Source organism: Ranitomeya imitator, chromosome 3, assembly GCF_032444005.1.
Source record: "Ranitomeya imitator isolate aRanImi1 chromosome 3, aRanImi1.pri, whole genome shotgun sequence".
In the NCBI taxonomy this organism is placed as follows: domain Eukaryota; kingdom Metazoa; phylum Chordata; class Amphibia; order Anura; family Dendrobatidae; genus Ranitomeya; species Ranitomeya imitator.
The window spans coordinates 379575039-379597845 of record NC_091284.1 but is presented as its reverse complement, the minus strand read 5'-3'; the positions used below and the strand labels follow the sequence as shown (position 1 = coordinate 379597845).

At 47.8% G+C, this 22807-nt stretch overlaps 1 protein-coding gene across 1 annotated transcript in view; it reads right to left on the bottom strand.

The window, feature by feature from the left end:
- Nucleotides 1-22807, bottom strand: part of MYOM3 (myomesin 3) — a 252275-nt gene that overhangs the window by 80468 nt on the left and 149000 nt on the right. Inside the window, exon 16 of the mRNA XM_069756945.1 lies at nt 3650-3824. Within this exon, the coding sequence (XP_069613046.1) occupies nt 3650-3824 (175 nt within the window). The remainder of the gene's footprint in view (nt 1-3649; nt 3825-22807) is intronic.

Sequence of the window (22807 nt, the reverse complement as noted above, 5' to 3'; positions counted from 1 at the left end):
TGCAGTCGCAGAGGTTATGACCTTGCTTGTGCGAGTGAGGGGCCCGCCATCATGAACACAAACCTCAACTGGATGTGCGTCGGTAGATGCACATTCAGCTGAAGTGTATTGGGTCAGTGCGAAGAAATACACTCTGCCAGCCAATCAGAGGCCAGCAGCTGATGTTGGCGTGCAAGTGACTGGGGTGCATGGCAGGGAACGGAGGGAAGGTGAGTATCATTTTTTATTTTTTTCTATGCATTAAAGAACAGTGTGGGGGGGGGATACATACCAGGATGGAGGTCCCAGGATAAAGGACATATATATCAGGAGGGGGGATATATATACCAGGATGGGGCCCGGGATAAGGGACATATATACCAGAACAGGAAGTGGGGGACCCCAGCTAAATCTTGCACCAGGGCCCATGGGCCTCTAGTTACACCACTGCCAGTCAAGGATCAATTGGACACCCACCAATGAGTATCTTAGGGCAAATCCTAGCACCAAACTGTAAAACATATAGAATCATGGCCAAAAGTTTTGAAACGGACACAGATTTTGTTTTTTCATAAACTTTTCTGCTTCAGTTTTTTTGTGACAATTTGCATTTCACTCTAAATTTTTATCAAGAGGGACTACAACAAATTACAGTCATTTCTTGCCATGAAAATTAAAAATATGTGATTTTTAACACTTAATTAGCTTATTTTTTAGCAGTAGATAATAATGCTGCTATATATATATATATATATATATATATATATATATATATATATATATATATATATACAGTGCCTACAAGTAGTATTCAACCCCCTGCAGATTTAGCAGGTTTACACATTTGGAATTAACTTAGCATTGTGACATTTGGACTGTAGATCAGCCTGGAAGTGTGAAATGCACTGCAGCAAAAAAGAATGGTATTTGTTTATTTTTTTTTTAAATTGTGAAAAGTCTTTTCAGAGGGTCATTTATTATTCAACCCCTCAACCCACCAGAATTCTGTTTGGTTCCCCTAAAGTATTAAGAAGTAGTTCAGGCACAAAGAACAATGAGCTTCACATGTTTGGATTAATTATCTCTTTTTCCAGCCTTTTCTGACTATTTAAGACCCTCCCCAAACTTGTGAACAGCACTCATACATGGTCAACATGGGAAAGACAAAGGAGCATTCCAAGGCCATCAGAGACAAGATCGTGGAGGGTCACAAGGCTGGCAAGGGGTACAAAACCCTTTCCAAGGAGTTGGGCCTACCTGTCTCCACTGTTGGGAGCATCATCCGGAAGTGGAAGGCTTATGGAACTACTGTTAGCCTTCCACGGCCTGGACAGCCTTTGAAAGTTTCCTCCCGTGCCGAGGCCAGGCTTGTCCGAAGAGTCAAGTCTAACCCAAGGACAACAAGGAAGGAGCTCCGGGAAGATCTCATGGCAGTGGGGACATTGGTTTCAGTCAATACCATAAGTAACGTACTCCACCGCAATGGTCTCCGTTCCAGACGAGCCCGTAAGGTACCTTTACTTTCAAAGCGTCATGTCAAGGCTCGTCTACAGATGGCTCAAGATCACTTGGAGGACTCTGAGACTGACTGTTCAAGGTTCTCTGGTCTGATGAGACCAAGATCGAGATCTTTGGTGCCAACCATACACGTGATGTTTGGAGACTGGATGGCACTGCATACGACCCCAAGAATACCATCCCTACAGTCAAGCATGGTGGTGGCAGCATCATGCTGTGGGGCTGTTTCTCAGCCAAGGGGCCTGGCCATCTGGTCCGCATCCATGGGAAGATGGATAGCACGGCCTACCTGGAGATTTTGGCCAAGAACCTCCGCTCCTCCATCAAGGATCTTAAGATGGGTCGTCATTTCATCTTCCAACAAGACAACGACCCAAAACACACAGCCAAGAAAACCAAGGCCTGGTTCAAGAGGCAAAAAATCAAGGTGTTGCAGTGGCCTAGTCAGTCTCCTGACCTTAACCCAATTGAAAACTTGTGGAAGGAGCTCAAGATTAAAGTCCACATGAGACACCCAAAGAACCTAGATAACTTGAAGAAGATCTGCATGGAGGAGTGGGCCAAGATTACTCCAGAGACCTGTGCCGGCCTGATCAGGTCTTATAAAAGACGATTATTAGCTGTAATTGCAAACAAAGGTTATTCCACAAAATATTAAACCTAGGGGTTGAATAATAATTGACCCACACTTTTAAGTTTAAAATTTATAAAAATTTAACTGAGCAACAAAACTTTTTGGTTTGTAAGATTTATGCATCTGTTAATAAATCCTGCTCTTGTTTGAAGTTTGAAGGCTCTAACTTATTTGCATCTTATTAAACCTGCTAAATCTGCAGGGGGTTGAATACTACTTGTAGGCACTGTATGTAGAATTATTATTTGGGTATGAATAGTTAATGTATATTTGTTTGATAGTATCTATGTTACTTTTTATTGTATGTCAGGTTATTGGGTTCCATATGGTGATTAAAGGTACCTTCACACATAACGATATCGTTAACGATATCGTTGCTTTTTGTGACGTCGCAACGATATCGTTAAGGAAATCGTTCTGTGTGACAGCGACCGACGATCAGGCCCCTGCTAGGAGATCGTTGGTCGCTGAGGAAAGTCCAGAACTTTATTTCGTCGCTGGACTCCCTGCAGACATCGCTGGATCAGCGTGTGTGACACCGATCCAGCGATGTCTTCACTGGTAACCAGGGTAAACATCGGGTTACTAAGCGCAGGGCCGCGCTTAGTAACCCGATGTTTACCCTGGTTACCAGCGTAAAAGTAAAAAAAACAAACACTACATACTTACCTACCGCACTCTATCCCCGGCGCTCTGCTTCTCTGCACTCCTCCTGCACTGGCTGTGAGCGTCGGTCAGCCGGAAAGCAGAGCGGTGACGTCACCGCTCTGCTTTCCGGCCGCTGTGCTCACAGCCAGTGCAGGAGGAGTGCAGAGAAGCAGAGCGCCGGGGACAGACAGCGGTAGGTAAGTATGTAATGTTTGTTTTTTTTACTTTTACGCTGGTAGCCAGGGTAAACATCGGGTTACTAAGCTCGGCCCTGCGCTTAGTAACCCGATGTTTACCCTGGTTACCCGGGGACCTCGGGATCGTTGGTCGCTGGAGAGCTGTCTGTGTGACAGCTCTCCAGCGACCAAACAGCGACGCTGCAGCGATCGACATCGTTGTCGGTATCGCTGCAGCGTCGCTGAGTGTGAAGGTACCTTTAGTCGTGACCTAGGACCATCTTTACGCGCTTGAGGAAGTGGGATCTCTTTCGAAGCGTCACTCACTCCACATTGCAGCATATCAGTGCGGTGAAGATTTGTATACATGCCATCTTAGAAGCCACGCTCTTGTTTTATTTTGTTTGTAATTATGGGGAAAAGCTATTGTTTGTGGATTTTTGCCATATAGTTATTATCTAAGTAATTTTTTTCTAAATAGAAATATTTGTGAATTGTGATTATATTGAAATAATGATAATAAAAAGGATTGAGAGATCCCACGTAGCACATTATGTGGCTTGCTATTTTAGGCTGCATATTTTGACATGGACTTATGAAATTCTAGCACTTAACCAGCTATGCTGTTCTTATTTCTGGGGTCCTGGTAGTCATCATCAATCAAAGGGAAATGAAGCATTCCCCAGTTACTTACCTGGTACATTGCAGTGGCTTGTTGTTTACAGGTTGCCATTCATCGTCCCCTACAATTCGACTGTACAAGTAATAACCGAGGATCTCAGGTGCACGCTCTACTTTCTCCCACTGTACGACTGCAGATGTCTTTGTGTCTCGGAGGGCAGAAATGTTCCCGGGTGCAGAAGGAACAGCTGTAGGGTGAAAACATCTAATTATGTTTATTTTCATAAACGTATTAAAAAATGAGCTATGACATGAGTGCCGCTATCACATTCTGCATTGATTATTTTTGTATTTTGTCAATGGATGTGGTTTATTTTTACATTAGTCTCAGTGAGTTCAAACAGAGTAATTATACTAAACGAAATCTCTTTTCATGTCTTTTTTATTTGATGGCTTGTTAGCTGTTGTATGCAAGTATAATGTCAGTAACCTTTTTCTCCCAGTTTCAGCGGCTCTCTCATCCCTGAGGCTGTCACAGACTCAGGCCGGGTTCACATTAACGTATCTTTGCGCAGCATACAGATCCGCATGAGTCTTGCGTGCCTATCTTTAACATTGTATACGCAGGAACATGCGTTGGCATCAGTTTGTATGCGGATGCGTTCGCATGAGTCATTTTGCGGTGTCCGGTGAATGCAACATGTTGCAATTTGAGGCGTCAAATGTGCGCAGGCATACGCATGCAGATGAGTGCATATAAACAACACATTACGGTCTATGGGAACGCATTGGTACGCATGGACATGCGCATGGATGCGTTCAATGCGCATGTGCAGCGCCCTAGGGTCCTGGTCGTTGCAGTATTATCATTCTCCTCTAGGGGGGAGTGATGTTACGTCTGAACGCAATAAAGGAGATCGCTTTGCCAGGTATCACAAACCATTCAACACACTTCACACTCCAGCCCACCAGGGGGAGCTATGCTCTTATTTATTAGGGCACTCTTCTCAATTAGGTAAAACTGGTGGTCTGGATAGGAAGTTAGTCAGAAGCTGACTGGGCTTTACCCAAGCAGTACCTGTCAGGCAGACAGAGAGGAGGAGGAACATCTAGCCATTACCGACAGAGTGGTCCCTGACAGGGGTGGGATCCTGTCAGAGGCCTAGACAGAAGGCCACAGAACTGCGACTGCCTACCGATGCGGCAGCATCCTAAGGAAGGACACGAAAGAGAATTGTATTGTAGAGGGTGAGAAAGGAAAGTCATAGCAAAAGGAGAGGAAATTTATTATTATTATACATTTTTATAGCGCCATTTATTCCATGGCGCTTTACATGTGAATATGGGGCAAATATAGACAAATACATTAAACATGAGCAAATAAGGCACACGGGTACATAAGGAGGGAGGACCCTGCCCGCGAGGGCTCACAGTCTGCAGGGATCAGAAGGAGTTCTGCGCTACACAGGCTGCCTCCTTCTGAGGCGCAGGATCCGGTAGCCGGTACACTGAGGGAGCAATTGTCTCCAAGCCTTGCTCCAGAGACTGGTAGGACAGTTAATTCCACATTATCTGCCCGACCAATACCCAGGAGGCACGGTGGCTGTTACGCCACTTTCTCATACTTACCTGTCCGGCTGGCGCGCTCCCGACACTCCTTCCTGCTCTCCGTCTTCCTGCTTCTCCGGCGCTCGTCCATTCTGTGGTCCGCGCATGCGCAGACATGCTCCACTCATCGCTGGGGCTTCTGGGAGGTCGTGACCCAGCGGCCCCTCCTCCAATATGGTGGCGCCCGTCGGGTACTTCTTCCCAGCGCCTGCCCTGCTCAGACGCCTTTGCGTCTATTGCGTTTGCTGGGTTTTCGCCAGCATCGCTATAGCTCCTTTGGCTCCCGTCCCTGCATCCTTTGCTGTGACTCTTACTAATCTCAGTCCTGCCATTCCTGCTGTGTCTTCCAGTCCTGCCATTCCTGCTGTGTCTTCCAGTCCTGCTGTTCCTGCTGTGTCTTTCAGTCCTGCCGTTCCTGCTGTGTCTTCCAGTCCTGCCGTTCCTGCCGTATCTTCCAGTCCAGTGTTCCTGCCATTTCTGTCAGTCCTGCCGTTCCTGCCGTGCCTTCCAGTCCTGTGTTCCTGCCTTTCCAGCCAGTCCTCAGTTTCCTGCTGTACCTACCAGTCCTGAGTTTCTGCCATGCCTACCAATCCTGTGTTCCTGTCCTGTTCCGTCTTATCTGAGTTTTCATCTTACCGGTCAGTACTTTGTCTTTGCTGCCGCCGTCCGTCTTGTGCCTCCGCCATATTGGTCTCCTCTGTAGTTCCAACCTTCCCCCATCTTCTGTTCTTCCTCAGTCCTATCCTCAGTCGTCCCTTTGGCTCCGGCAGTTGCGGCTTCACCCTCCTTGGGCCTGTCCCTAACGCTCCCTGTGTGGTTCCACCTGGTCCGCTCGCTTTCGGGGGCTCTGAAGCCGTGACCCAGAGTGTCCACTTCTCTAGTCGTTATAGTGGCAACTTGTGGGGGCTGGGGCGTGCTAGAGTCCCTGTAAAAAGCCCCAGTCCACCAGTCATACGGGTTTGTTCCTATCTATCTGGGGGACAGAGAGAGAGAGACATAACATCTAGAACATCTACAACAGTTGTGAGGAACTTACCGAGAAGCTTAGCAGGAAGGGACTACAACACCCAGGCGCTAGAGGAAAGCTACTGATTTCCACCTGGATAAGGGGACTCTGGATTTGCCTTCAGACCGGCCTGCCCTGTGATCTGGTGCTCTGGACTGCAGATGCTGAAGCCTTCAGTAAAGGTAAAGAGACAGCAACCTTGTGTCCTCGTTATTCACTGCACCTCACACCATCCACCATCTATACACTGGGAAGCCCTGGGGACATACTTAACCTGTGGGAAGGTATACCATCTAGCTGCCATAATATCACCCCAGCGGTCTCCTAAGCAGCGTCGGTCACCCTGACCGAATACCACAGGTGGCGTCACAAACATATCCCTTTAAAGACCTTTCCCTTTTACAACGGACCTCCCGAGGGCCACGGACCGGGTCAGCCACCGTGACATCCCCCTTTAGAACCGAAGGGCCCGGTACCGAGTTCCCCTAGCCCTACGGGGGCGCTCCACATGCGTACTTCAGACTGAACATGTCCAGGAACTGTTTTTAGCAACTCAAAAAGCCAAGCTGTATAAAAAGGGGGTGTTGACACTGTAAATCTGGTACTCTCAAGACTCTTGAAGTGATCACAAGACTCTTGATTTCATCTGAAGACTCTGGATGTGAGTAGAGAAGCTATGAAAATGTCTGTCTGTGTCTTCCACTGCTGTCTGTACTCTGTCTCTTTGTGTTTGTCATGTTATGCAGTGTGTACTCTGTCTCTTTTGCATCCTTCTATTCCAACATGTCCTCGAGTGAAGACCTGAACGCTTCCCAGAGTGGACAAGACACAGATGAAGTGAGTACATTCGCTGTACTGATTGGTATGCATTGACTGTCAATACAACACATAAATCATATATCAAAATCATGTATTTTCCTTACAGGTCACTTCCGGTGCTGAACAGCTGAGCAGTTGAGTGATGATTCATGTTTTTCATTTATTTTCCACACAGAACCTGGAGCAGCACCACATAACCTGGATCATCCTCAGTTGGAGCAGCCCCTCATTGACCAGCCACGGAACACTCTCAATCATCCGCCAGCGATGCAGCAACTGGGCAGGCTTCACAGGCTGGGGAACAGGCAGCCGATCCATCAGGTTTTCCCCTCTCCCAGTACACTGCCACTGCTTTTGTTGGGACTTCTTGTCAGTGGCAGAGGGCCTGAGAGAGGTCAGTCATGCCCGAGTTTATTCACTTAAGCACGGTCTTCCAGGATAAAATGAAGGTGATTGGAGATAGACTGGACAGTGGGTTCACTCAGGTGAACACACTTTTCCAGGATGTCCACAGACGCCTTGACTGCCTGGAAGCCAACCTTCAGAGACCGGCGCAACATTTTCTTTACGCAATAGAGCGGGGCATGTCGGAAAACCTTATGCCTGAACTCCAGCTGAACATCATGCAGGCCTTTCAGGCTGCTTACAGCCAGGCACTACAGCAGTCCCGAAGCTACCATCTGCAGGCAGGATATTACCAGCAGGTGAACATTTCTTTCCCAACACAGCAACAAAGCCAAGGAGAGCATTAGTGGGTGAAGATGCCAGCACCGAACTATCCTCCACCAACAACACTGGTCATTACGGCTGCAGCACCCCTGCAGTATGCAGCATCCACCATGCTGCCGAGTGCAGCACCCCTGCAGCATCCACCACGCTGCCGAGTGCAGCACCCCTGCAGCATCCACCATGATGCCGAGTGCAGCACCCCTGCAGCATGCAGCATCCACCACGCTGCCGATTGCAGGACCCCTGCAGCATCCACCACGCTGCCGAGTTCAGCACCCCTGCAGCATCCACCACGCTGCCGAGTGCAGCACCCCTGCAGCATCCACCATGATGCCGAGTGCAGCACCCCTGCAGCATGCAGCATCCACCACGCTTCCGATTGCAGGACCCCTGCAGCATCCACCAAGCTGCCCGGTCCAGCAGCATGCCAGCACACTGCTACAGAAGCCACCACTCCCACTCAGCCAAGAAAGAAATGCAGAGGTACCTACAAAAAACAGACTCCCACTAGTGCCTCTGCTGAGCACAGGAAAATGAAGACCCGGAGCAAAAAATGTCGGCCAAAATTGAACCCACCACCTCCAGCCTCATCTTCCAATGTGTCTCTGTTGTCAAATATGTCACTACCTTCCCTTGTCTCTCCCTTCCAATTTGTCTATCCTTTCCCAAGATTCTACTCCTAATGTGTCGTCTACTCCCAATGTGTCCAGTCCCACCCCAGATCCAATCCTGCAATTTATTTCACCTTCCCCTGTAACCCCTTCATCATCAACTAGCACGCAATCATCACAGCTCAACACCCCCAAAGTCTGCAATATCTCACCGTCAGACAGACCCCGAACATAAACCGAATTGTTGATTAATTGAAAATAAACAGTTGTTTGTTGTTGGTAAATAACATTTTTATTTTGTTTGCACAATCCCTGTGTTTTCTTTGTCTCTTTATGTGAAAACACACACGTGTATATTATTGGTGAGTGAAGTAGTAATGGGTGTTCCACTTGAGGTGTTTCATTAGTAGTAAAGTCAGAAAACATTACAGGTACAGTTACTTACAAGTGTATTAAACCATATCGTCTTACCATGCCACGTGGCCAATATCCAAAACAAAGTAAGCAGCAAACTTCCACTGGGCAACTTCCACTGTAGTCCTCAGAGGGTGATCACGGTAATCCTGCAAAGTGCTTGCAACAGTTTCATCAAGTTCTAAGTGTTGTCGCTCTTTTGACAGGATGTAATTATGCAGAACAACACATGCTATGACCACCTCATCAATTTTCTCAGTTTTTAGATTGATTGGTGTTCCCAAAATGCATCATTTAGATGCCAGCAAACCAAAGGCACACTCCACAGTCTTTCGTGCCCTTGTCAGTCGGTAGTTGAAAATCCTTGTGTGATTCAAGTCCTGACTCGAGTACGGTTTTATGAGGTTGGCACCCATTTGAAATGCCTCCTCATCCCCAACCACAATAAATGGCATTGGCGATCTTTCAGTATTTGGAAGAGGTTGTGGCGATGGGAAATTTAAATTATTACCATACAATCATTGGCCCATGTCAGAATTTTTGAAAGTCTGTGAGTCACTTGCTTGTCCAAAAGAGGCAACGTCAACGGAGGCAAATCAACATTCAGCATCTGCAATCACCATGAGAACAATAGAAAAATATTTCTTGTAATTGAAATACTCGGATCCACTTCTAGCAGGTTTCATAATCCGAATGTGTTTGCCGTCCACAGCCCTCACACAGTTAGGAAAATTACAAATTTCCTTGAATTTTGCATCATTTTCCAGCCAGAGTTCAGTTGTGGGTTGGGGGAGGAATTCTACACTCAGAACGTCACATAAAGCACGATAGGTTCCTCCAACAATCCCAGAAAGGGTGGACACTCCAATCCAGAATTTAAAATGTAGAGATCTTAAGGTCTCTCTGGTAGCCAGGAATCTGCTGAACAGAAAATGGAAAAAAAATCAGTACATGGCTTTTATAACAATAATGCTAACAACACGTGTTTGTTTTTCAAAATTACGTACTGTTACCTCGGCTCCTGTTCCTGGCGCTCCTCCTGCTGCCGCCGAGTCCAGGTCAGCTGATGTCCTTGCTGCGTCCTCCTCACTCCGGGGCTCGGTGCTTGCATCCCGGCGCGCGTCCTCCCTGCACTCAGCTGCGCGCTCCTGTGGGTTGCGCAGGCGCAGTAGGCTCTGACCGCGCGCGCTCCTTCTGCTCTTCTATCCCTCCATGACCTGACCCGGAAGTACTTCCTGCCAATCAAAGTCTGGCCTCAGGTATTTCTGGCCCTCCTCTATTTGTGGAGGCGCCTGATTATTGTGTTTTCCTGCTTTAGTTAGGCCGCATAGTTTTCTGTGCTTTACCAGTCCTGTGCATTCCCAGTCTTGTGCCTTTCCAGCCCTGTGTTGTTTAACCTCTTGTTCTCCTGTTTTCTCTTTCAGTTCCTGCTCCTGTGTTCCGCAGTTCCTGTGTTTTCCCTTTGCTCAGTCCGTTCCTCAGCTCCTTTACTTCTCACCCAGGTTTTCCTCCGTCACCTTCTTCCCTTTCTGTTTTTCCCCGTTTTTCTCCCTGTTTCCTTTTCCTGGAGCCGATCCCTGGTCCTGGCCTCCGTGGTACTAGTTTTCCCTGTGCTTGCCTTCTAACAGTCCCTGTATAGGGGTTGGTTCCACTCTGGAGTGCTCGCTCAGGGGAGGTTTGGTGCCACGGTCCAGTGGGTCCACTCTTTGTTCTCGTCGCCTTTGGCGTTACAGACTGCACTCGGACGACATCTGAGTGCAGCCTGATTCTAACAGTATAATCAGGCCATGGACCCCACTGGGGCCTCTGCCCAGAAGGAGTTGGTTTTCTTGCGTGAAAACCAGACTCGCATCATGTCTTTTATGAAGACAATGGATTCCCGCTTGTCTGCTTTACAAGCCGCGGATCCTGGGAATGCTACTCAGTTGGCCAGCCTCCAGCAAGAGCTGGTACAGCAGCGTGATACCCAGGCGCACATCCTGTCTTATATGGCGTCCGTGGATGATCGCTTACATTCCTTGCAATCGGCTTCTTCACAAAGTTCTTCCCGACCTCCTGATACTGCCACAGCGCCTACTCCTCGCTTGGGTAAACCACCTCGCTACAGCGGCGATCCCAAACTGTGTCGGGGTTTCCTCAACCAGTGTCGTTTACACTTCGAGTTGTTGCCCCAACAGTACCCTACCGACCGGGCTAAGGTCGCCTTTATCGTGTCTCATTTGGAGGGTGAGGCCCTTTCCTGGGTGAATCCCCTCTGGGAACGAGACGACCCTATTGTGACCAGTATAGTCACCTTTTTGGACACTTTCAGAAGGGTTTTTGATGAGCCCGGAAGGCTCGCTTCCACCACTGAGGCTCTTTTTAATCTTCATCAGGGTACCCTCTCTGTGGGGCAGTATGCCATACGCTTTCGTACCCTATCTTCTGAACTAGGGTGGAACAACGAGCCGTTGGTAGGTACCTTTTGCCGTGGTTTGTCGGGAAAGATTAAAGATGAGCTCGCAGGACGGGATACTCCTACTTCCTTGGAGGAGCTCATTTCACTTGCTACATGCATTGATTTGCGCTTCCAAGAGCGCTCTAGAGAGGCTGCTAGGGAGAGGAGGCCTATGCGCCCTTCCTCTTTATCTGTTCAGTGTCCTCTCACTCTTCGGCCTTCGGTTTCTTCTGGTAGTGCTGCTCCTGAACCCATGCAGGTTGATCGGGTCAAGATGGCGGACCAACGCAGAAGAGAGAGGCTGGCACAAGGTCTTTGCTTGTACTGTGGTGGAGCATCTCATTTCCTGCGTTCATGTCCTGAGAGGCCGGGAAACACCTCCACTTAGGACAGGTAAGAGAGGCCTCCCTAAGTGTGTTTGAACCCTCTCCACCTCTTACTCTTTCTGTTCTTATAATTCAGGGTCAGAGACGTGGCTCGGAACTAGCATATTTGGATTCGGGTGCGGCAGGTAACTTTATCCGGCTTAAGGAGGTGAAGAAATACCAGATTCCGGTGGTCGCCCTGAGATGTCCACGAATGATTGCTTCCATTGATGGCAAGCCTCTGCAGGAGACCATCTCTATGGTTACCGAGGAGGTAACTCTGCAAGTGGGAGCTCTGCACCAAGAGAAGATTGCTCTCTACGTTTTGCCCAATTTGTCTCATCCCCTTTTGCTCGGTCTTCCTTGGCTTCGGACTCACGAACCCGTCCTGGATTGGCGTTCTGGTGAGATTCTTCGGTGGGGACATCCGTGTCAAGAGAGGTGCTTGGCTTCTGTCCGACCAGTTACGGTCTCTCAATCCTCGTCTGGCCCCGTGGGCTTGCCTCCTGCCTATTGGTCCTTTTCTGACATTTTCGACAAGAAAGAAGCCGAGACTCTTCCGCCTAATCGGCCCTATGATTGTCCTGTCGAGTTACGTCCCGGAACCACACCGCCCAGAGGTCGGATCTATCCTTTATCCCCTGCTGAGACGTCTGCCATGTCTGAGTACATCCAAGAAAATCTCGCTAAGGGTTTTATAAGGAAATCCTCCTCGCCTGCTGGTGCCGGCTTTTTCTTTGTGAAAAAGAAGGACGGCTCTTTACGTCCCTGCATTGACTATCGAGGTTTGAATGACATCAGAGTAAAAAATAAATACCCTTTGCCATTAATTCCAGAGCTCTTTGATCGCTTGAGAGGGGCACGGATCTTCTCGAAGTTGGACCTACGTGGAGCCTACAATCTCGTTCGTATTCGCCCAGGGGATGAGTGGAAGACTGCCTTCAACACCCGGGATGGACATTACGAGTATCTTGTCATGCCCTTTGGTTTGTGTAACGCTCCCGCAGTCTTTCAAGAATTTGTAAACGACATCTTTCGGGATCTGCTTTACTCCTGCGTTGGGGTCTACCTTGATGATATCCTCATCTTCTCACCGGATCTGTCTTCCCACAGAAGAAGCGTTCGTCTGGTCCTGCAGCGCCTCCGGGAGAATCGCCTTTATGCTAAGATGGAAAAGTGTCTCTTCGAACGATCTTCTTTGCCCTTTTTGGGGTATATTGTCTCTGAGAATGGATTGGAGATGGATCCAGAGAAGTTGTCCGCTATCCTACAGTGGCCTCGTCCGGTTGGAGTGAAAGCTATCCAACGCTTCCTCGGTTTTGCTAACTACTACCGACAATTTATTCCGCATTTCTCGTCCATCATCAAGCCTATCTCCAACCTCACTCGGAAGGGATCCAGTTCTATTGTTTGGTCTTCAGAGGCCGAAGAGGCTTTCTCTAGTCTTAAAGAGGCTTTCTCTACTGCACCAGTACTGCATCGGCCTGAGGCTAATAAGCCGTTCATCCTGGAAGTGGACGCCTCTTCCACTGGAGCTGGCGCAGTGTTATCCCAAAAGTCTTCTTCCGGTCGATTGATTTCCTGCGGATTCTTTTCTAAAGCCTTCTCTCCTGTGGAGTGCAACTATTCTATTGGGGATAGAGAGTTGCTAGCCATCAAGATGGCCCTTGAGGAGTGGCGCCATTTGCTGGAGGGAGCTGTTCATCCGTTTATCATCTTCACTGACCACAAGAATCTGGCCTACATCCAGTCTGCCCGGAGGCTCAATCCCCGACAGGCCAGGTGGTCCTTGTTCTTCGCTCGCTTTGATTTCTAATTGCATTTTCGTCCTGGTCTGAAGAATGTCAAAGCAGATGCCTTATCCCAGTCTTTTCAACCTCAAGATGTGGAGGAGGATCTCTCTCACATCATTGATCCTCTCAAGGTCATCTCTGTGGCTCCACTGAGGTTGATTACTCCACCGCCTGGCAAGACCTTTGTTCCTGAGACCAAGAGAACTCAAGTGTTGCGATGGGGCCACTCCTCCAAAATCTCTGGTCATGTCGGGGTTAAAAAGACTTTGGAGCTCATCTCTCGGTTTTACTGGTGGCCCTCTCTCCGCCAAGATGTGATTGACTTCTCTGCTTCTTGCTCCTCTTGCTCCAAGGTTAAAGTTCCCAGAAGATTACCTTCTGGATTTTTGCTTCCTTTACCTGTTCCTTCTACTCCTTGGCAACACATTGCCTTGGATTTCATCACGGATCTACCCTGCTCTTCCGGTTTCACTACCATCCTGGTAGTAGTAGACCGCTTCTCCAAGATGGCACACTTTGTTCCGTTACAGCAACTACCTTCAGCTCATGAACTGGCAAAAGTTTTTGTCCAGCATGTTTTCCGACTTCATGGTTTCCCGTCACACATGGTGTCAGATCGAGGTGTGCAGTTTACTTCTCGATTTTGGTGGGCTCTCTGCGGTCTCCTGGAGGTCAAATTGGATTTCTCTTCCGCGTATCACCCTCAAACCAACGGGCAAGTGGAACGTGTCAATCAGGTGTTGGCGACCTATCTTCGCCATTTCTCTAATGCACATCACGATAATTGGTCAAGTCTTCTTCCATGGGCTGAGTTTGCCTACAATAACCACCCTGGCGAGTCTTCAGGCAAGTCTCCTTTCTTTGTGGTCTATGGCATGCATCCCAGGGTTCCATTGCCCATCTCTGCCTCCGCCGAGGTTCCAGAAGCTGACTCCGTGACTGTGGATTTCTCCAAGATCTGGCTGGAGGCTAAGGAAGCCCTGAAGAGGTCAGGTGAACGCATGAAGAGACATGCTGACAAGAGGCGTCTGGAGGCTCCATCTTTTCTTCCTGGCGAAAAGGTTTGGCTGTCTTCAAAATATATTAGATTGAAGATTCCTTCTTACAAGCTTGGACCTCGTTATATCGGTCCTTTTGAAGGCCTCCGGCGCATTAACAATGTTGCTTACTAGCTCAGGTTACCTGTCTCACTCCGTATTCCTAATGTCTCTCTCCTAAAACCGGTCATTCTTAATCGTTTTAATTCCGTTCCGAGTCCTTCTCCTCCTCCAATCTCTGCAGATAACGTTTTTGAGGTGGAGGATATCTTAGCATCCAAAAGAGTCAGGGGCAAGACATTCTTTTTGGTTGATTGGAAGGGTTTTGGTCCTGAGGAGAGGTCTTGGGAACCTAGGGAGAACATTAATGCTCCTCGCATTCTTAAGAAGTTTTTGTCAAAGAGTAGTAGGAAGGGGTGTAAGAGAGGGGGTACTGTTACCTCGGCTCCTGTTCCTGGCGCTCCTCCTGCTGCCGCCGAGTCCAGGTCAGCTGATGTCCTTGCTGCGTCCTCCTCACTCCGGGGCTCGGTGCTTGCATCCCGGCGCGCGTCCTCCCTGCATTCAGCTGCGCGCTCCTGTGGGTTGCGCAGGCGCAGTAGGCTCTGACCGCGCTCGCTCCTTCTGCTCTTCTATCCTTCCATGAGAACCACAACTTCATGAGAAGCATGCCCATATAACAGTAATAACAACATAAAATATAATCAAAAGTAGTAATGGGCCATATAGGATAAACTATGGGATAATCGCTGACTGAAACTATACTGCCATAGAAAAAAGACGATCAAACACCCAGAAACTATATAATAGAAAAATGTTGCTTTATTAAATATACATAAAACAGGGTATTCAGGAAAGAACCAGGGGGGAAGAATGAAAACACTCAGATCACATATGCAGCAAGAAACGGCCAGGGGTACAGGCATGTGGACCAAATAGAACTTATCAATAACTAGGTTCCAAATAAGGAGTCCTAAGAATCGCCATGGCAGGAATCAAAAAATCACAAAATACATCAAAGATGACAAATAATTACCTGCGTAGGCACAGAATATAACCACGGTCCACAGCGTGTACCCACCCCAACGCACGTTTCGGCGTAATGAGCCTTTTTCAGCTGCGCGCTCCTGTGGGTTGCGCAGGCGCAGTAGGCTCTGACCGCGCTCGCTCCTTCTGCTCTTCTATCCCTCCATGACCTGACCCGGAAGTACTTCCTGCCAATCAAAGTCTGGCCTCAGGTATTTCTGGCCCTCCTCCCTTTGTGGAGGCGCCTGATTATTGTGTTTTCCTGCTTTAGTTAAGGCCCCTTCACATTAAGCGACGCTGCAGCGATACCGACAATGATCCGGATCGCTGCAGCGTCGCTGTTTGGTCGCTGGAGAGCTGTCACACAGACAGCTCTCCAGCGACCAACGATCCCGAAGTCCCCGGGTAACCAGGGTAAACATCGGGTTACTAAGCGCAGGGCCGCGCTTAGTAACCCGATGTTTACCCTGGTTACCAGCGTAAAAGTAAAAAAAAACAAACACTACATACAGGTCCTTCTCAAAAAATTAGCATATAGTGTTAAATTTCATTATTTACCATAATGTAATGATTACGATTAAACTTTCATATATTATAGATTCATTATCCACCAACTGAAATTTGTCAGGTCTTTTATTGTTTTAATACTGATGATTTTGGCATACAACTCCTGATAACCCAAAAAACCTGTCTCAATAAATTAGCATATTTCACCCATCCAATCAAATAAAAGTGTTTTTTAACAACAAACAAAAAAACCATCAAATAATAATGTTCAGTTATGCACTCAATACTTGGTCGGGAATACTTTGGCAGAAATGACTGCTTCAATGCGGCGTGGCATGGAGGCAATCAGCCTGTGACACTGCTGAGATGTTATGGAGGCCCAGGATGCTTCAATAGCGGCCTTAAGCTCATCCAGAGTGTTGGGTCTTGCGTCTCTCAACTTTCTCTTCACAATATCCCACAGATTCTCTATGGGGTTCAGGTCAGGAGAGTTGGCAGGCCAATTGAGCACAGTAATACCATGGTCAGTAAACCATTTACCAGTGGTTTTGGCACTGTGAGCAGGTGCCAGGTCGTGCTGAAAAATGAAATCTTCAACTCCATAAAGCATTTTAGCCGATGGAAGCATGAAGTGCTCCAAAATCTCCTGATAGCTAGCTGCATTGACCCTGCCCTTGATGAAACACAGTGGACCAACACCAGCAGCTGACATGGCACCCCACACCATCACTGACTGTGGGTATTTGACACTGGACTTCAGGCATTTTGGCATTTCCTTCTCCCCAGTCTTCCTCCAGACTCTGGCACCTTGATTTCCGAATGACATGCAAAATTTGCTTTCATCAGAAAAAAGTACTTGGGACCACTTAGCAACAGTCCAGTGCTGCTTCTCTGTAGCCCAGGTCAGGCGCCTCTGCCGCTGTTTATGGTTCAAAAGTGGCTTTACCTGGGGAATGCGGCACCTGTAGACCATTTCCTGCACACGCCTGTGCACGGTGGCTCTGGATGTTTCCACACCAGACTCAGTCCACTGCTTCCTCAGGTTCCCCAAGGTCTGGAATCGGTCCTTCTCCACAATCTTCCTCAGGGTCCGGTCTCCTCTTCTCGTTGTACAGCGTTTTCTGCCACATTGTTTCCTTCCAACAGACTTACCATTGAGGTGCCTTGATACAGCACTCTGGGAACAGCCTATTTGTTGAGAAATTTCTTTCTGGGTCTTACCCTCTTGCTTGAGGGTGTCAATGATGGCCTTCTTGACATCTGTCAGGTCGCTAGTCTTACCCATGATGGGGGTTTTGAGTAATGAACCAGGCAGGGAGTTTATAAAAGCCTCAGGTATCTTTTGCATGTGTTTAGAGTTAATTAGTTGATTCAGAAGATTAGGGTAATAGGTCGTTTAGAGAACCTTTTCTTGATATGCTAATTTATTGAGACAGGTTTTTTGGGTTATCAGGAGTTGTATGCCAAAATCATCAGTATTAAAACAATAAAAGACCTGACAAATTTCAGTTGGTGGATAATGAATCTATAATATATGAAAGTTTAATTGTAATCATTACATTATGGTAAATAATGAAATTTAACACTATATGCTAATTTTTTGAGAAGGACCTGTACTTACCTACCGCTGTCTGTCCCCGGCGCTCTGCTTCTCTGCACTCCTCCTGCACTGACTGAGCACAGCGGCCGGAAAGCAGAGCGGTGACGTCACCGCTCTGCTTTCCGGCTGACCAACGCTCACAGCCAGTACAGGAGGAGAGCAGAGCACAGCGCCGGGGACAGACAGCGGTAGATAAGTATGTAGTGTTTCACTTTTACGCTGGTAACCAGGGTAAACATCGGGTTACTAAGCGCGGCCCTGCGCTTAGTTACCCGATGTTTACACTGGTTACCAGTGAAGACATCGCTGGATCGGTGCCACACACGCCGATCCAGCGATGTCCACGGGAGATCCAGCGACGAAATAAAGTTCTGGACTTTGTTCAGCGACCAACAATCTCCCAGCAGGGGCCTGATCGTTGGTCGCTGTCACACAGAACGATATCCTTAACGATATCGTTGCTACGTCACAAAAAGCAAGGATATCGTTAACGATATCGTCTAGTGTGAAGGTACCTTTAGGCCGCATAGTTTTCTGTGCTTTACCAGTCCTGTGCATTCCCAGTCTTGTGCCTTTCCAGCCCTGTGTTGTTTAACCTCTTGTTCTCCTGTTTTCTCTTTCAGTTCCTGCTCCTGTGTTCCGCAGTTCCTGTGTTTTCCCTTTCCTCAGTCCGTTCCTCAGCTCCTTTACTTCTCACCCAGGTTTTCCTCCGTCACCTTCTTCCCTTTCTGTTTTTCCCCGTTTTTCTCCCTGTTTCCTTTTCCTGGAGCCGATCCCTGGTCCTGGCCTCCGTGGTACTAGTTTTCCCTGTGCTTGCCTTCTAACAGTCCCTGTATAGGGGTTGGTTCCACTCTGGAGTGCTCGCTCAGGGGAGGTTCGGTGCGACGGTCCAGTGGGTCCACTCTTTGTTCTCGTCGCCTTTGGCGTTACAGACTGCACTCGGACGACATCTGAGTGCAGCCTGATTCTAACACGTACCTCAGGGTCACCAACAGACATTCCTCAGCAGGAATTGCTCGATGTAGTTGTGTGTCCTGCCTGGTGATGGATCCTCAGACACGTTGCAGCAAGTCATCGAAGCTCTGTTCCGACATCCTCGTGTAGTCGAAAACTTCTCCGGGTTTTCATGCAGCTCGGTGTACAACGAGTGGTAGGCTCTACGACTCTCTCGGACTTCAGCAATCGGGTGTTGCCAGTAGCCACGGCGACATCTTTTCCGTCTTTCTCTTCTTTCTTCTTCACAAGCCACAGCAAAAGCCAATTTCAGTGACAAATCCAGATTACGATAGAAGCTCTCCATGCTAAGATTCATCTCCAGCGCTGCAAGGCTGCTGTGCTAACCACTGCACCACCGTGCAATCACAGCTATGCCTGTGACTGTAATGCACTCCCCTGGCCTCCAAATACTTTTTCGCACATCCTGGGTGACAGATAGCGACCCTTGCATATAACACCAGTCACTGCCTCACAGCCCTTACAATGAAAGAGTAACGGCCACTCTACATAGTGATGCGGGAGGGTTAAGTATGCAGTCACGTGGTTCTGGACTGGCACAGAGCACTATGAAAAGATAGCGGCCAGTGAGCAAATAAAAAAATTCACCAGAGTAAAGCTTTAATATTTTCTCTCTCAATATTATTATTGTTATGAAAGGATAACAATGACTGTGGTAATTATTATTAGAAGTCATATATTTATGTGGCTTCTAAGTTGCTATTGTGATATTAAGAGCCTGCTAACGGAACTTGCTGGGACATGTGTATGAGCAGTGCATATTTTCTTTTTTTATGGGTGACACAATATTATGCGTTATCGTGGTGGGTATGAACGATTCTCTGTTGATGTTACTACTGTACTTGCAGTAATATTTCTCCTGTACTTATTTAGAGGATGCAATAGTGAAAAAAATCTGGTAGGTGACTCTACTATTTCACCCTTTTGTGGAAACTAGATGACACTAATGTTTAGAGACTATTTCACCCAAAGTATTCAATGGTATTCTAGTTCTAACAAGCCATTACTAGAGTTGAGCGACCTTGACCTTTTTAGAGTCGAGCCGGGTTTCGCGAAACCCGACTATCTCAAAAGTCGGGTCGAGTGAAATCGGCCGATTATGACGTAAAGTCGGGATCGACCGAAACACGAAACCCAATGCAAGTCAATGGGGCAGCATAGTCGGCAGTGAGTGGGGGCCAGGAAAACACCTAGAGTGCCCATTTTAATGTCAAAACCATCCATTCTTCTTAATGAAGCTTGTCAAGCGTAATTTACCTTATAATAATTGGAAGGCATTTGAAATTGGGGGTCATTTGGCTAAAGTTGTGGTGGGTAGGGCTGGTTCAAGTAATTAGTGGGCCCAGGAAATCTGGACCACGTCACGGCAGTGGAGCAGGGAGAGGTAAGTATTTCAACTTTGCAAGTGCTGTGAACCTGAGCAAGCAGGGGGGGCCCACTCGTTGGCATTGGCACTGGCACAGGGCCCCTCAAAGTACAGCGGTGTGTTTGCACGGCGGGGGCGCCTCCCACCGGCAGCAACACTTTTGCGTACTATGAGAGGCCCTGTGCCAGTGACGTCGCCAACTAGTATTCCTCCCCCCCACCTGATGAAGGAACCTGCACTTTCATCTGCACCTTCCTCTTTGTCCCCGTGTAAGGTGGTATGGTATGCGGGAAGAGCAACCTGACTTTCAGCAGGGTCACAATGTTGTTGTGTAGCGTGCACGGGGAATGTTGCGTTATGGGTCAATGTACCAGCAGACTCATCTATCACTGGCTGGGTAATGGGCAGGATGAGGAGGAAACACAGATATAGGCCCAAAGAATAAAGTTGGCTAAATGCAGTTCAAAATTGGTAACACAGGAATAACCAGGGGGCATTGCAGTGGAGGACAACTGGAATGAGAGGCTGACACAGAGAGTAGGCCCAAATCAGTAAGTAGTCGAAATGCAGTTCAAAATTGGCAACCGTAGTAAACAGGCGGCACAGCTTTGTTCAGTGGAGGAGAACAGCAAGGAGTGGCAGACACCGATAGTAGGCCCCAACCCAACTAGTAGGCAAAATGCAGTCTAACATTAACAACTACTTAACGAGCGCCTGAAAACGGAATTTCAGGACAGGAAACCAGGAGAACAGCAAGGAGTGGCAGACACCGATAGTAGGCCCCAAACCAACTAGTACGCCAAATGCAGTTGTTCCGTTTAACCACAATTTAATGAGAGCCTGAAGATAGAAGTTCAGGAAAGGCAACCTGGAGAACACCTTGGAGTGGAACACACCATCTCTCTACACCCCATACCCAATTTGTAGGCCTAATGCAGTGTAGTTTCCAAGAACTACTAAACGAGAGCCGGAAGATCGAAGCTCAGGAAAGGCAACCTGGAGAACACCTTGGAGTGGAACACACCATCTCTCTACACCCCATACCCAATTTGTAGGCCTAATGCAGTGTAGTTTCCAACAACTACTAAACGAGAGCATGAAGATCGAAGCATTGGCGAGGAAACCTGGGGAACACCTTGGAGTGGAACACACCATCTCTCTACACCCCATACCCAATTTGTAGGCCTAATGCAGTGTAGTTTCCAAGAACTACTAAACGAGAGCCGGAAGATCGAAGCTCAGGAAAGGCAACCTGGAAAACACCTTGGAGTGGAACACACCATCTCTCTACACCCCATACCCAATTTGTAGGCCTAATGCAGCGTAGTTTCCAACAACTACTAAACGAGAGCATGATGATCGAAGCATTGGCGAGGAAACCTGGGGAACACCTTGGAGTGGAACACACCATCTCTCTACAGTGGAACACACCATCTCTCTACACCCCATACCCAATTTGTAGGCCTAATGCAGCGTAGTTTCCAACAACTACTAAACGAGAGCCGGAAGATCGAAGCTCAGGAAAGGCAACCTGGGGAACACCTTGGAGTGGAACACACCATCTCTCTACACCCCATACCCAATTTGTAGGCCCAATGCAGCGTAGTTTCCAACAACTACTAAACGAGAGCCGGAAGATCGAAGCTCAGGAAAGGCAACCTGGGGAACACCTTGGAGTGTAACAAACCCTCTCTCTACACCACGGAAGGGCTGATTCTTAGGAAGGAAGGCTGTCGGAAAGAAGCAGGGCGCGTCCGAGGGTGATTATATTCTTATTAGGTATATACTCACCCTCGGACGCGCCCTGCTTCTTTATTTGTAATGAATGTTTATTTGCAATGTGGTTTTGACTTACTCTATTTTTTTGGTAAATAATGATTTTATTATTTTCATTGTTTTGCATCTTCTTGGCAATAATATAAAGAAGACGCGACAGGACAACACTCGGTGGATGCCATATCTGTGTTTAAAATTGAAAAAACCTTTCAGTTAACTACTTGCAGGAGAAAGTTATTTTAGCTGGTGGCCATTTTTAGTACTGTACCAGATTTTTGTTGTATGTGTTTGTTTTTAATGTTAAAATGTCTGCATTTGATATCTCTCCAGTATTTTCTTTTTTATAAGCAAAATACTTATTTTTATATTTTCTGATATTGGTTCCAGGGGTACACGGGCAGCAGTGGTGTGGTCAGTGGAGGCCTAGTGGAAGGAGTGACCGCAGACAGGCATCGAAGGGCTAAAATAATAACACATGGCTGTAGGCAATTTTAAATTGGTTCCAGGGGTACACGGGCAGCAGTGGTGTGGTCAGTGGAGGCCTAGTGGAAGGAGTGACCACAGACAGGCATCGAAGGCCTAAAATAATAACACATGGCTGTAGGCAATTTTAAATTGGTTCCAGGGGTACACGGGCAGCAGTGGTGTGGTCAGTGGAGGCCTAGTGGAAGGAGTGACCACAGACAGGCATCGAAGGCCTAAAATAATAACACATGGCTGTAGGCAATTTTAAATTGGTTCCAGGGGTACACGGGCAGCAGTGGTGTGGTCAGTGGAGGCCTAGTGGAAGGAGTGACCGCAGACAGGCATCGAAGGCCTAAAATAATAACACATGGCTGTAGGCAATTCTAAATTGGTTACAGGGGTACACGGGCAGCAGTGGTGTGGTCAGTGGAGGCCTAGTGGAAGGAGTGACCGCAGACAGGCATCGAAGGCCTAAAATAATAACACATGGCTATAGGCAATTTTAAATTGGTTCCAGGGGTACACGGGCAGCAGTGGTGTGGTCAGTGGAGGCCTAGTGGAAGGAGTGACCACAGACAGGCATCGAAGGCCTAACATAACAAAAATGTCAATACAATGGTATTGTCAGTGGCAGGCATTGAAGGATGTCAGCGCATAGACT